The sequence below is a fragment of the Camelina sativa genome, chromosome 13, assembly GCF_000633955.1.
Source record: "Camelina sativa cultivar DH55 chromosome 13, Cs, whole genome shotgun sequence".
Taxonomy (NCBI): domain Eukaryota; kingdom Viridiplantae; phylum Streptophyta; class Magnoliopsida; order Brassicales; family Brassicaceae; genus Camelina; species Camelina sativa.
This window is the reverse complement of record NC_025697.1, coordinates 21317809-21333234: the sequence shown is the minus strand read 5'-3', so window position 1 is coordinate 21333234 and position 15426 is coordinate 21317809. Positions and strand designations below refer to the sequence as shown.

General features: G+C 32.3%; 3 protein-coding genes across 3 annotated transcripts; 1 reads left to right on the top strand and 2 right to left on the bottom strand.

Moving 5' to 3' along the window:
- On the top strand, window positions 218-2408 carry LOC104737370 (vesicle-associated protein 4-3). Its single transcript, XM_010457538.1, has 7 exons — window positions 218-613; window positions 1202-1272; window positions 1357-1438; window positions 1526-1644; window positions 1726-1803; window positions 1928-2050; window positions 2175-2408. The coding sequence occupies exons 1-7, from the start codon at window positions 295-297 to the stop codon at window positions 2226-2228; spliced, it is 846 nt and encodes a 281-aa protein (XP_010455840.1). The 5' UTR covers window positions 218-294; the 3' UTR covers window positions 2229-2408.
- On the bottom strand, window positions 5525-6155 carry LOC104738447 (putative lipid-binding protein AIR1). The gene has a single exon (XM_010458623.2). The coding sequence runs from the start codon at window positions 6103-6105 to the stop codon at window positions 5782-5784; it is 324 nt and encodes a 107-aa protein (XP_010456925.1). The 5' UTR covers window positions 6106-6155; the 3' UTR covers window positions 5525-5781.
- On the bottom strand, window positions 10246-10911 carry LOC104738446 (putative lipid-binding protein AIR1). Its single transcript, XM_010458622.2, has one exon. It carries the CDS (start codon window positions 10852-10854, stop codon window positions 10531-10533), a length of 324 nt encoding a protein of 107 aa, XP_010456924.1. The 5' UTR covers window positions 10855-10911; the 3' UTR covers window positions 10246-10530.

Below are 15426 nucleotides of genomic sequence, written 5' to 3'. Positions count from 1 at the left end.
CTTTCCAGTAGTAATTAAATCTCAAACGTCCTTTTTTATTTTACGATTGCATTATTAACCGTATCTTACTAACCACTACAATACATTAGACGATAAGCTTATACTATAAACCTAACCGTTTCATTCATAACGCAATCGCCACAAACCAAACCATAAAACGAATCAGAAAACGCGATCGTAATAAACGCTATTTCATTCTGCGTTGTTTTACATCTTCTTCGTCTTCTCTTTTAATTAAAAAAAAAACACTAAAAACCCAATCAAATCTACTTTGAAGCTTTCCCCGATTCTCCGATGGCCTTAACGGAGGAGAAATCAGATTCCGATGGTCGACGTTGGGGAAAATTCAAACTCCCCTTTCGAAACTCCAACAACGCTCAAGCAACCTCCTCATCCATGACTACTCCTTCGTCGTCTCATCTAAATCAAAATTACATTCATCAAACACGCCATTTTCAATACCACGGACCTCCTGTAGTCGAAGGATTAGGTCAACAAAACCATCATCAATCCGCCGCCGCCACGATCCCTTCTATGTCATCTGTCGCTAGATCGCTTCTTCCTACGAAACGCCGATTGAAGCTTGATCCTTCTGCAAAACTCTACTTCCCCTGTGAGTTCTATATATATTGATTACTACTCTAATCTCAATCTCCATTAAATTAATTGAATTAGCGGATTTTATGATTCTCACTCGAATTTGACTGATTTGTTTTTGGATCATAGTGTGATATGGACTTGACTGGGTTTTAGCATTTTCTTTTTCTTGGAATCCATATGAAATTGGATAATATATATTGAGGATGATGATGTTGACCTTTGTAATTGTCTGCTTACTGGAAAAAAAATATATATTTACAGATACAGATTGATAAGGTTACTATAAACTGTGTAAAGCCATTGAGCAAATTCTTTGTCAATTTCAAGATTCACTCTAGTTTACAATGAGATTGTAATTGAGGTAGTTCTTTCAGGTCGTTGGATGGTGTTTCTGCAAATTAGTTTAAANTTTTTTTTTTTTTTTTTTTTTTCATAAGACAAGAAAGTGTGATTATAATTGTTTAATGTTTTTTCTCCTTTGTTGTAATATAACCAGAAGCAACGCCGAGATNTTGAGGTAGTTCTTTCAGGTCGTTGGATGGTGTTTCTGCAAATTAGTTTAAAAGATTTACTGATTTAAGTTTATGAACTTTGTTTGAAGATGAGCCTGGGAAGCAAGTCAGGAGTGCTATTAAGATTAAGAATACGAGCAAGTCTCATGTAGCTTTTAAGGTTTGTTCTGGATCAAGTTTTTGATTATGGTAGTTGCCATCGTTCCTTTTTTTAAGTCTCTGCTGATTCGGTCGGTTTCTTCAGTTTCAAACAACGGAGCCAAAGAGTTGCTTTATGCGCCCAGCTGGTGCTATTCTTGCTCCTGGGGAAGAAATTATCGCAACTGGTATTTGTTTCTATCTATTTTGATCAATTGGTATTTCTAGCATTGGCCCCCGAGGATTATGCGTTGACTGTTACTACTTCTTGTTAGTTTTCAAGTTTGTTGAGCCTCCTGAGAATAGTGAAAGGCCGGTGGAACAAAAGAGCGGGGTTAAGTTTAAAATTATGAGCCTAAAGATGAAAGTCCCAACGGATTATATGCCTGAGCTGGTAAGTGACAATGGTAATAACTATTGGTCAGAATCTAAAAGAGAAGATAGATTTGAGACTTTTGTGTGTGTGTGTTTGCAGTTTGAGGAGCAAAAAGAGCATGTCTCTGAGGAGCAAGTAATGCGTGTGGTATTCTTGGATCCTGAAAGCTCTAACCCCGTGAGTCTTTCTTCTTCCGTTTTTTTGTTGTCGCCATCATTTGTGAACTAGTTGGGATCATTTCACTGCTTTAGACACTTCTAAATATAGCTGATCTTTAATCTTGTTACCTTCTCTCAAAAAGATGATGGAGAAATTGAAGAGTCAATTAGCAGAAGCGGATGCTGTAGATGAAGCACGGAAGAAAGCATCAGAGGGTGTTGTTGGTCCAAAGCCAATTGGAGAAGGACTTGTAATAGATGAATGGGTGCGACGCAATGCTATTATTTTCATAAGATTACTCTTCTCTGGGTTTGTTTGTTTTTTTTCATAAGACAAGAAAGTGTGATTAAAATTGTTTAATGTTTTTTCTCCTTTGTTGTAATAACCAGAAGCAACGCCGAGAGAGGTATCTTGCACAGCAACAAGGAGGAGACATGGCTTGAAACTAAAAGGTCACCAATACAGAATATGTGTGTTGTGTGTATGTATGTGTTTGGTTTAGTTGTGTGGTTAATCACAATGTGTGTGAAGAGAACAGAAAAAAAAATGTGACTTTTGTTATTTACAGTTAAGAACAACGATTGTTCCAGCTTAAAAGAAACATTGATCTTGTTATATGTTTACTTCGACCTCTACCGATCCAAAGCTTTGTCGCCTCTAACGTTCTGCTAACTCCTGGATCTGCAAGTTCTGATGTAAACATAACACACATGCTAATTGAAATAAATTCATTATTCCGCCAACGAAAAAATAATCGTATCGATTCTATGTGAAATTTTTACAAAACTGTGACAAGTTTGTGTTATATAATTAATGAAATTTAATCAGGATAAATAGTTAGAAAAACCATTTGTGTCTGAAATCTCACTCTTGCCCATACATATGGCTGATGGCTTTTGGTCTGAACAAATCCAATACTCACGGACCAGATTAAAGTTACAATCCTCTAGTAGATAAAAAATCCACACGCTACACCATAATGTATTTTTTTTATATACTAATTTTGTCTTTTATATGTATGATAAAATGTTAATAGTTTTTGTTTTGGGAAAATCTCATAAAAAAATTAGATGTGGTATTGACAGTTATTTTCATTTTAAACTTCTAAATTTTGAAATTTTATAATTAACTAGCTACGATCAGTTAATTGTGAGGGTAAAGTGTATCATAAACTACATGGGCCAATAAGCAAATCCGGATCAAGAATACAAGCTTCAATTTTTCGTAATAGCGTACTCAGTTCTTGAAGACTTTTTTTGGAAGATTTTCAACATCCCACCACAAATACACATATTGAGAATGGATCTTAAGATAATATGTACATAAAACTTAAAAAATAGTATATAATCACATCTTGTACAAGATTATAAATATGCCAATTTTGTTATACCTTCTTATTGATTTACTATTTATTTTACTCTTAGTTTAAGGTATTTGCAATTGTGAAACTGATGCAAAGTCGTAAGTGATAATTTATGGTTGAAAATATATAAATTTCAGAGTTTGTTTTTTTTTTCTGCGTTTTGGTCCCAAAGGTGCTTAGCGGGATGTTGTGGTGATTCAAACGGAGAGGAGGATGAAGCCGCCGCCGCCGCCCCTGTGACCGACCTCTGGAAAACTTTTGTTAAAGAGTCTTACGACGGCATCCGCTGGCTGATTGGGACTTTGATGCTATTTGTTCCGGCAAGATTTCTTAGCCTTCTCGACGCCTCCAAGTTTTCCGCCGTTGCCTCTGCCGCCGACTTCTCTTGGTTCTTCATCCTGACTATTGTACTCTACATGGCCTTTGATCTCATTTTGTTTCTCCTAAAACGCCCGAGGGTGATATATGGTGTCCAAACAGTGAGTCTACTCCTAGGACTCTCTGCTGTCTTCATTATCATCTTCTATCTTGGGCTCCTCTCTTAGCTCATATCTTGGTTCAAAGCCTTCATCGGCAAAAAAAACCATCATTTTTGGCTAATCTTATTAATGCTTAAGACTCAATTAACTTACCTTTTTGTATAATCTTTTTAATGCTTAATTAAGAATTTGATGTTATTGCCAACTTTCTTATTTTTTTCATGATACTATTATTGCCATAACAGTGGATCGAACCCCACCCCAGGACAATTATGAATAAATTGGTAGGAAAAATTCAAAACATTGCAGACAAACGTCATCATAACGAACGTACAATTGTGAGTCCTCGATGCTCAAATGAAAGAACTCCTCTACGCGTCCTACCAATTCACCCAGCATTTACATAAAACATTAAAACAAAAAATTGAATATAATCACATCTTGTAAAAGATTATAAAACATGATCTCTTGAATATGCCAATTTTGTTATACCTTGTTGGAATACAATCCAAGTCCCACATCTGAAGTTTGATAAAACTATCATTACTATATAAAGTGTTAGGGTCAATCTACTATTTGCCAATTGGTTTTTAGTTAGAAGCCCAAAATAAACCCAAATTTAACATGGTATCAGAGCCCAAAATTAAAATTCTGGTGGATCTAGAAAAGTGGATACATATATGTTAACCCAAGTAATGGGGGTCCAAGAAGAAGTTTATTATCGGTCCAAGTGGGATCGGTTCGAGATGGAGTTATCATCTCGAGAAAGCGTGTTAAAATCTCATATGTAGTCCTTGGTTTGAAGGGGAAATTGTTGGAATACAATCCAAGTTCGACATCTGAAGTTTAATAAAACTATCATTAATATATAAAGGATTAGGGCCAATCTACTAATTATCAATTGGTTTTTAGTTAGAATCCCGATATAAACCCAAATTTAACATACTTTTCATTGGTTTACTATTAATTTTATTCTTAGTTCAAGGTATCTGCAATTGTGAAACTGATGCAAAGTCCTAAATCATAATTTATGGTTGAAAATGTATAAATTTTAGAGTTTGTTTTTTGTTTGGTCGGTTCCTTCCACGGTTCCACCTATATTATTTATTTATTTTTATTTTCAGGTAATTTAGGTGTTATACATTAAATACAACTCAGATGATAAGGACCCGTCCTAATGTCACATTCAACAAGCTTAGGCGATTTAAGAAAAATACCAAGTTAGGCGATTTAACAAAAATACCGAGCTTCAAAGCATATTTTGGGCATGTCTCGATGGCAGGAGCGCTTGGGGTTGGCTATATATGGTTTGTAAGAAGACGATGGTTTACAACCAGAGAGGCAAGGAAATGTCGAAATAATAGCGGAGTTATTTGCTTGAGATTGGTGAAGATATTAAGAGTGTATTGGTCAATATTAATAGGATAAGTGTGTACTGAACATGTGTTCGCCCTAGCCCCTAGCTAGGGTAGTTTAGCTGGCGATCTGAAGCAAAGCGCTTGAAACGCAATGTCATGGTCGATAATTGAGATTCAAAGTTGCAATATTTCGGTCGTGACGTTTCAGTTTGTGTTGTTTCATCCCAGTCACAAGTACGAAGAGACACAACTCATTGTGTTGTAGTGTTTGATAAAGCAAAGGAGTACGTACTTGCTGGCGAAAAAATAAAGGAGTACGTACTTGCGTATAAGACAGATATATGTTTGGTTTATCCAGTTTTGCAGAATTATGTTGTCTTAATTAGGATAATTTGTGTTTTTATCAGCAATGGTCTGATGTAAAATATGTCTTAATGCTTACAACGATATACTAATAAACACAAGTTTTGTACGTAGTGATATAGTATATAATGTCACCTTGGTTTTTAAGATAGACATATAGACAACGTCAACGACAGTGATTGATACTTTTATTAATCAAATTCGAAAGAAAAAGTTACAATGAAGCAAAGGATTACCAACTTGCCGATTACACACACAACCCCATTATCCATTATTGCATGAGAACGTACGTACGTTCATTTTAACCAAACAAAAAGAAAAATACCCCAAAAAAAAAAGCCACCTTAAAATAAACAAGAAGATGACAATAGGTTCCACAATTCATCAAACTGTATGATTCATTCATTTTATAGGTATGTTATAAGTATTCAACTTACACGCATTGGAAGTTCGTTGGAGGTGTTCTACCGCAAACATTGAGGAGTACGCTGAGATCGATAGGAAGGTTAAGGTTGATTCCAAGAACGTTAACCTTGACCAAGGTGCAAAGGCAGGCTGCAGCCTCAAGGTCAGCCAAACCTTGGATGAGAGAGCAGCATGGCGTTACAGGTGGATTTCCCAATGTTATGTCCACTAGCTTGAGAACATTGGCACAAACACCGAGTTGTAGGGAATCTCTAGGACAAGCCGCAGAGGTGTAAGTGATGAAGAGGAGGTTGAGAGAAAGGAAGATTGCAAGGGAGGTTCTTGGAGCCATTTGTTTGTGGAGTTAAAAAGGCTCAAGAAGTATTTGTGAGTTTATAGTTGTTTGAGATTTGTGGAGAGAAATGTTAAGTGTTTTCGTGGGCATTTATAGGGATTTCATTAGGAGAGAAATGAGAAGGTTTAATTGATAATTTGTCTTTAATAGGGGATTAGTTGACTATTTTTTTTATAGATATGATTTGATTATTAAAGAACACTTAATTTTCATCATTGTAAAAGTTAGCTGGTAATCTCTAAAGAGTATAATAATTCAAAACAATCTATAATATTTCCAGCAATACAATTACAAGGGTACGTGGATATCCATCATTGAAAAGTTAATAGCCAAAATATCATCTTGTTTGAAGTTACCTTTTTTAAATATCTCTCAGGCTATTTTTCAGTGAGTAGCTTGTTTAGACAGATAGACTATTGGAGAGATCGATAATTTCTTCGACAGGCTAGTACCAATACGATAATCATCATGCCAACTCATTCTTTACTAAAGAATTATCGGTCAGGTCTATTCTTATTATCTGATTTTTTATATCATGAAATTTTCTTCAATTAACTACATAGTATATTTCTTAAAAAAATGATAAAAAGTGAAAGATATTGATATGGTTCAAATAGTTAAAATGTTTAAAACCAAGTACAATATTTTGGTGAAATTTTTTCTTGTGTATTAAGGTGAAGTTTAATCTTAATGAACACAATAGTTTTTATGTGACCATATATGATTATAGGAGATTCATATGTGTTTCCCATATGAAATTCTTTCGGTTAATAGAAGATTAGTATAGTAAATATTATAGATTTTCTTCCAAAAGGAATAAAATAATATATTTCTGTATCCAGATAATAATGGCATAAAATCAATTTTTTTTTGTCAACGGCATAAAATCAATTTATAAAATAATAATCAAGTGAAAACGAAGTTGAACTTGCTCTATATTTTTCTTTTTAAAAGTTGACCCGATATATATGTGATGTGTGCAAAGATTTGATCATTTACCAAAAGTATATGACATAACAAAGTATACCAAATAATATATGACATAACCAATAGAATACCAAAAAAAATCTGATGCTTAGTGTTTTTCATGTTACCAAAAAAACATGCTTCACACTTCATAATATTCGTTAACAAGTCATAATCCAGACAGCTCGCCACAACTTTAGTTCACATTTTTCACTACGAACAATAGAGTATCATATCGGTGTTCTTTTGAATTCCATCGAGTCACATATATTAAAAAAGAAGTCTTTAGTTCTCATCGGGTCAGAGTGTAAAAATTAAAGAGAAAATCGAATACAAAAATTACAGAAATAATATGAATAAATTCATACTGATACAAAAATCAAAAGTTATTACATTACGTAAGGTTTTAAGAGCTAGTGCTAGTAGTTGTTCTTTTTGAATCTTCACGAGTTAATTAATTGAGTCAGATAGTTTGAAAACAAACGAAAAAAATCAAAATTCAAAAAAAGAAAAACATTGAAACGAGACTTAATATATATAACAATCGCAACCCAAACTCGCGACAGCTATATAACGTTCACATATAAAATATTTCTATTCTAAAATTAATTTACCCTTGTTCGTTAGAAGTTTAACCGGCTCTGGGGTTTAGACAGTCGATCTTATTAAATCAAAGATACCAACGGAAAACAGTTCACATTTTTGTAAAAAAACTTTATTAAGCAATTAAGCTTTACAGTTGAGAGTACGTACGTTGCTTATTCTAAATGAGGATTATAACCTTTTTCACTATGATAGTTGCTATAAACATATATAGACCACATCCACACAAAAAAAACATATATATATAGACCATGCATGGTTTTTTTAAAGCAGAATTTACAAATCTGGTGCACGCGTGTGCATGTACAAATCCAATACTTACGGACCAGATTAAGAAGTTATTTTTCCTCTATATCATTTTGATTAAAACGAGGAAAACATAAAAAAGGAATGAATACAATTTAAAGGTCGAGCACATTACATGCATATCCATAAATTCAGGATTAAAGGGCATTAATTGCAAGTCACGTCGAGCCTTCATGTTGACTGCAAGCTTTGTGTAGTGAAAGCTTATGCTAGAGACTCCACCTGCTACGCTTCGACACCTACCTTTGGCATATTTATTCGACAGCTTCATTGGAGAGTTTCTTTACTCGCAAGCACATGGAGCTTAATGTTATGGCTCTTGAACTACCTCAAGTAGTCTTTTTTTGAGCCGGCAAGTAGCTTAGCCATGACAACCTTATCAACATCACCTAGTCATTGTTTGACAGAGACCAATCCGTCTACCACCGAACTTCTCGTGACAGATTTATCGACAAACCATGACCTGTCATAGGATATTTTCTTCTTAGCTAATGCCTCAAAGCTCTCTTGGATCATTTGTCGATATAATCTATCTTTGTTTGACATTAGAGATTGTCTTTGTTGCAATTTTGCTTTCAAATTTGAATTTTTGTATTTTCTTTCATGTACTTGAATTTATGAGAATGAATCAAGTATTTGACAAAAAATAATAATAATAACAATAATAATAATAATAGAAAAGTAAAAGTGTAGTAAATATTTTACTACATACACATCAAAACAATAATCAACTGAAAACGAAATTGAACTTTTGATGTATGTTCTCTGAAGGCGTAGATATTTTTGGGATGTGCAAATAATTGATTCACATAATCAGTAGTATTATATACCAAAAACATGATGCTTAGGTTTTCATAAGATATTTTTTGTTACCAAAAAACATGGTTCACACTTCATAATATTCGTTAACTAATCATAACCCAAACTCGCTATACATTAGTTCAAATATACAAATGTAACGGTCTCTATTGGATTCTCATTGGGTCAGAATTTTTAAATGATTTAGAAACAAAAGAAAAGAATAACGAGTTATGTTATTATGAAATTCAGTCTAAAATAGTTAAAAGAGTCATTTGCGTTGAAAATCTCACATCGACAATGACGTCTAAAAAATATTATATCAAAAACAATGATCAATTTACTCATTACAAATTAATTTTGATTGTGAATCTTACAAAACCTAATAATCTGTATATATATATATATATATATATATATATATATATATATATATATATATATATATATATATATATATATATATATATATATATATATATATATATATATATATATATATATATATATATATATATATATATATATATATATATATATATATATATATATATATATATATATATATATATATATATATATATATATATATATATATATATATATATATATATATATATATATATATATATATATATATATATATATATATATATATATATATATATATATATATATATATATATATATATATATATATATATATATATATATATATATATATATATATATATATATATATATATATATATAATCGAAACTCGCTACAGCGATACATAGTTCACATATCAAAAATTAGTTCACATATCAAACATTAATATTCTAAAATTAATTTAATCTTGTTTTTTTGAGGTTTAACCGACTCTTGGGTTTAGACTTGTCCACCACGTTTAGAGTTTCAGAGTACGCTATCGCTAGATGCTATAAACACTGTAAACCATGCATGGCTTTTTGATGCAGAATTAATCAATCAAAATGTCAACCAAACCGTCAATAAGCTGTAAACGCGGTACAAAGACAAACCTCAGATTCTAGGTCAACCAAACCGTCAACGAGGCTGCAACACGGCTAAACCAGACAAGCACCTATGCTCACATTGAACTAGTTATGCGCGTTAACGCAAACACCAAGCTCCAAAACATCTTTTGGGCATGTCTCGACGGCAGGAGCGCTTCGGGTTGGCTATGGTTTGTAAGAAGACGATGGTGGACAATGGAAAGGGGTGGCTTCAGTTAGGGAAAAGAAGAGGATGTTAAAGGCAAAGAAACTGGCGACAGAGTTTCTAAAGAGCCATTATGCTTAGCGTTGAAACAGTATTGAGAGAGTGTATTGGTCAATATTAATAAGATAAGTGTGTACCGAGTACGGACCATATGGTTAGCCCTAGCCCCTAGCAACTAGGGTAGTTTAGCTGGCGATCTGAAGTAAAGCGTTTGGAACGCAATGTTAGAGTGAACAGTGCAATAAGTGAATTATTTATCAAATTTTAACGGCACAGTTACAAAACAATAAAGCAAAGGAGTACATACACTTGCAGGCGAAATAAAATAAAGGGATCGGAGTACAAACTTGCCGATTACAGATAATCCATTATTGCATGAGAACGTACGATCCTTATAAACAATAATCCAAGTAAAATACAGAGAAACAAAAAACCTTAAAAGAAAACAAGAAGATAAGACAATAGGTTCCACAATTCATCAAACTGTATGATTCATTCATTTTATAGGTATGTTATAAGTATTCAACTTACGCGCACTGGAAGTTCGTTGGGGCTTTTTTACCGCAAATATTGAGGAGTACGCTGAGATCGATGGGAAGGTTAAGGTTAATTCCAAGAATGTTAACCTTGAGCAAAGTGCATAGGCAGACTGCAGCCTCAAGGTCAGCCAAACCTTGGATAAGAGAGCAGCATGGCTTTACAGGTGGGTTTCCCAATGTTAGGTCCACTAGCTTGAGAACATTGGCACAAACACCGAGCTGTAGGGAATCTTTAGGACAAGCCGCAGAGGTGTAAGTGACAAAGAGAAGGTTGAGAGAAAGGAAGAGTGCAAGGGAGGCTCTTGAAGCCATTGGTTTGTGGAGTTGTAAGGCTCAAGAAGTAGTAGTGAGTTTAAGTTTGTTTGAGATTGGTGGAGATAAATGTTAAGTGCTTAGTGGGTATTTATAGGGTTTTCGTTAGGAGAGAAATGTGAAGGTTTTCATAAGGAGAGAAACGTGAAGGTTCTGATTAGTTGACTAATTTTTTTTATAGATATGATTTGATCATTAAACAACACTTAGTTTGATTAAAAAAAAAGTTTTCATCATTGTTCAAATTAGCTGGTACTCACTAAAATTTTATGGTTCTTACTTTAATAAACAACTTAGGTGGTGGTAATAATTTATACTAGGTGATACCCCGTGCTACAGCACATGATTATATATTTGTTAATTACTTTTTTTTTGTAATTTGTATTTTTGTAATATAGTTTTTTATTTTGTCTTATTTTCTTTGTTTATGTTTATTTGTATATTTGGAGTTATACAGTAAATTGGAAATCCTAATAGAGTAAGTAGTTTGTAAAATATAATTTTCATGGAAACAGACACACCGCAATATTGGATAGTAGTTTTGTAAGAGAATAAACACTCCACAATATCGGATAGTAGGTTTGTAAGAGGATGAGTTTTTCTTTATTTTGGTTTGTTGTCAAAAGAGGAGAAGTTGCTTGTTAAATTTTAGTGTGAGATATTTCAATTTTGGTTATCATTTAAAAGTTAATATTAACAAAATTGTAAAAAACCAATTTAATTTATAGTTTGATAAAAATACCTGTTTTAACGGGTTTAACTCAAACTTTTTTTAGATTTTAAAAATTTTAAGAGTAAAAATATTAATATTACTTAAATATTTTATAGACTTAAATATGTTATAATATTTTAAACTTTCGACGGAGATCAAATATTTATAATAATTTAAACATTCTATAAAAATTTAAATATTTATAATCTCTTAAACTTTTTTAAAAAACGTAAATATATTATAATATCTTTACTTTTTAAAAGTTTAAATATGCTCAAATATATAACCAAATTAAACTGTTAAATTTGGATACCTGATAAATCAAGATTCCTACTCATTTGTACTCAAAACATATTAGTCATATATTTATAGTGATTATGAACCATATATATTCCAAAATATTTAGTCGATGTGGGATATACAGTACACATTTTCTGTAAACTAGTTTACAACTTTACATATATATAATTTCTACTTTTTTTATTCTTTCCATATATACTAATCATAATTAATTACTATAATTTCATTAAGGAAATATTGAAAAATCTAAACTAAATGATGATTTGTTTTTATTTAATTGTATTAAGTTGATTTTTTGTTTCCGTAAATATCTCACAATAAAAGCAAATTAAATAAGTTTGCACATATATACAATTTCGTATTTAATCTATTGATTATTTTGGAAGCAACAAAGTCACAATCCATAATTATTAAAGATTTCTCATTATTATTAATATTTGTAATAATTATAGGGATTAAGTATGGTAGTAGTTAATATTTGATATTACTGAAGCCATTAAATACTCAGATAGCAATTTTCTTATTTATAGGGATTATACCTCTGTTTGGTAACATGAATAATTATTCTTGAACCAAAGAACATACAGGATCCGAATATTATAAACCTGGAGTACAAACAGATCCGCGAGTTTTATTTCTTCTATTTCCAGGTTAAAGAGGATCCGCGTCCCGACCTGATCGTAATTAAGTGGTCGAGCAAGGGGTATAATGGTCATTTAGATAAATCGTAACTATAGGTTAATTTAATTAAATTATGTGATTCTCTAATCATTTTTAATGAAAAATGTACCAAAACAAAATCATGGTCCAATTTGAGTCTAGTGAGTACTTCTGCTTTAATAGTATAGATATCCATAAAAGAAATTTGGTGGTTGAAGTCGATCTTCGTATCTAATTAACAACAATACAACTCCCAAATTTACGAATTATATCAATATATACAGGGCCTTCGCGATATTATTCAAAAGTTAAACAAATATATTAATTTTATTTTAGACATTAATTGTGCATAAGTTTCATAAATTGTGTATTATCGTTGTAATATTCTCTTTGTTTCAAAATATAAGATGTTTTAGTTAAAACACTCATATTAAAAAATATTTACTTTTACAAAGTTAAACCAATCATAAACAAGAGAGCATAATATAAAATATAAAATTAATCTAAATGTTGCATAGAAAGTTTGTAAACATATTATATTATGAAACAGAATACTTCTCTAAATATCAAATATATATATATATATATATATATATATATATATATAACTTACATTGCAAGTGAGTATATGTATCTAGGTTTTTTTTTTCGTTTTTTTCATAACAAGAAAAGTTGAACCCATTAAACGTTAGTTCCTTTAAAAGAGGCAAATTATAGTCAGACATCTATTTCTGTGACTTTTTGGCACCCTCGGCCAATATACGTAACTAAGCACATCTTAAGACTACGGTTCTTTATTCCTTCACGCTTTTCACGGGGCAGACTTCTATGACCCTTATTTCTGAAACATTATTTGCATGCATGTGATAATTGTTTACTCATAACATCATTAGTCTTCTCATAATCTCACACAAAGTCACTTCATATGCATGTGATAATTGTTTTGGTACATCTCAAACGGTTAGACTTATCAAATCATTCCGATCCTTATAACAGGGGTTACAAGATGGACAGATAGACTAGTTTGGATACTAAAATAAAATAATAATAATAATAATAATAAGATTTTAATATCCAATTAAAATGATTTGATAAGTCTAACCTAATAATAATCGTATAGTTTCAACGTCAGCCTTTCCCCATTTTATTAGATGGTTTAAAACAATACTGAGATCAAAGCTCAATTTTATAGTGTGGAAAAAAAAATGAAAATCCCAATTCGAGTAACTTAAAATTTAGGAATACTTATTATGCGTCCAATTGCAACTTTGCAATGCACGCAATCTTCTCCAATCCAATATAAATAATATAAAAGAATTTGTTAAGAGTAGATCCAAAATATAATCTATATATTAAGGTGTTATAACTGTTGGATACGATACAAGTCCCACATCGGAAGTTTGAAGGGACTATCATTAATATATAAAGGGTTAGAGCCAATCCACTAATTGTCAATTGGTTTTTAGTTGGAAGCCCAAGATAAACCCAAATTTAACATAGTATCAGAGCTCAAGGTTTAAGTTCTGGTGGACCTAGAAAAGTGGATACAGACATGCCTCTTGTTCTAACAATCCAAAACCCACATCGAAAGTTTGAAGGGACTATCATTAATATATAAAGGGTTAGGGCCAATCCACTAATTGTCAATTGGCTTTTAGTTGAAAACCCAAGATAAGCCCTAATTTAACAAATTCTTGGGCTTTCTAAACCCAAGTCAAGCCTATTAGTATGATATTGTCCGCTTTGGGCCGAGATGGCAAAACCTGCACGTATTTGTTATTAGGCTCTTTCCCAAAAGGCCTCATACTAAGTAGGTTTGGACTTGACTTATATATTAGAAACTTCTTTTCTAATCTTGGATTCCTGGGCTTTCTAAACCCAAGTCAAGCCCATTAGTATGATATTGTCCGCTTTAGGCCAAGATGGTAAAGCCCGCACGGATTTGTTATTGGGCTCCTTCCCAAAAGACATCATACTAAGTAGGTTTGGACTTAACTTATATATTAGAAACTTCTTTTCTAATTTTCCGATGTGGGATGTTGGTTTGTACCCAACGATAATAACGACAAAATCGTTGTTATTACTTATCTTTTTTGGATAATAATTTTCTATTATCTATATTTAATGAGATATATGTTCGAAATCATACTACTTTTATGATTTTCCTGAATAAATAACATAGTTTCGTGGATAAGTCGTATTGATTTTATTATATTCCGTAATAAAATAAGGTTGAACATGCCAAAATATATATGGTTCACGGCAACTAGCTTTAACCTGTTAGGAGAGATCGAGAATTTAGTTTTCCTTTCGACACGCTAGTAACTGTTTGGGCAAAAATAATCGATTCGTTTAGAGACTACGGAAACAAGAAATAGATGTTGAAAAGTCGTTTTTATTGATCAAAGTATCAAGCTCAAATACAAGAGTTTAAGGCACAATGAGTCAATTTAGGAACCCTAGCAATGCTTTGGAATTGAGTTGTGTGGCTGTGTTTTTGGTCTCTTGTTTTGCTCTCGATTTCCCATGTATCATGTCGAAATCGCTCTCTATTTATAGGGGAGTCCCTATACCATAATCCTCATGGGATTTGGGTTTGAGTAACCGCCTCTTCATAAGATAAGGTCGTTCTGAATATTATCTCCATGAGATTGAGTCAAATATTTTCTTGATAATATCGTAGCAAATCAGAGTCGGCCACAAAGTCCAACTACAGCCCGTATTGAGTCGTTGTTTGTCGTTACAGTCGTATTGGCTTGTTAATTGTTGTGTCGGCCCGTATCGGCTTGATGTTTGCCATTACGGTCCGTATTGGCTCAATGTTTACCATTACGACTCGTATTGACTCAATGTTTACCGTTATTGCCGGTATTGACTCAATGTTTACCGTTACGGCTGGT

Excerpts from the sequence above, each read along its gene's own strand:
- LOC104737370 (XM_010457538.1), top strand. The coding sequence starts at position 295 with ATGGCCTTAACGGAGGAGAAATCAGATTCCGATGGTCGACGTTGGGGA. Across the intron at positions 614-1,201 it reads TGCAAAACTCTACTTCCCCT|ATGAGCCTGGGAAGCAAGTC; the intron begins GTGAGTTCTATA and ends CTTTGTTTGAAG. Across the intron at positions 1,804-1,927 it reads ATCCTGAAAGCTCTAACCCC|ATGATGGAGAAATTGAAGAG; the intron begins GTGAGTCTTTCT and ends TCTCTCAAAAAG.
- LOC104738447 (XM_010458623.2), bottom strand. The coding sequence starts at position 6,105 with ATGGCTCCAAGAACCTCCCTTGCAATCTTCCTTTCTCTCAACCTCCTC.
- LOC104738446 (XM_010458622.2), bottom strand. The coding sequence starts at position 10,854 with ATGGCTTCAAGAGCCTCCCTTGCACTCTTCCTTTCTCTCAACCTTCTC.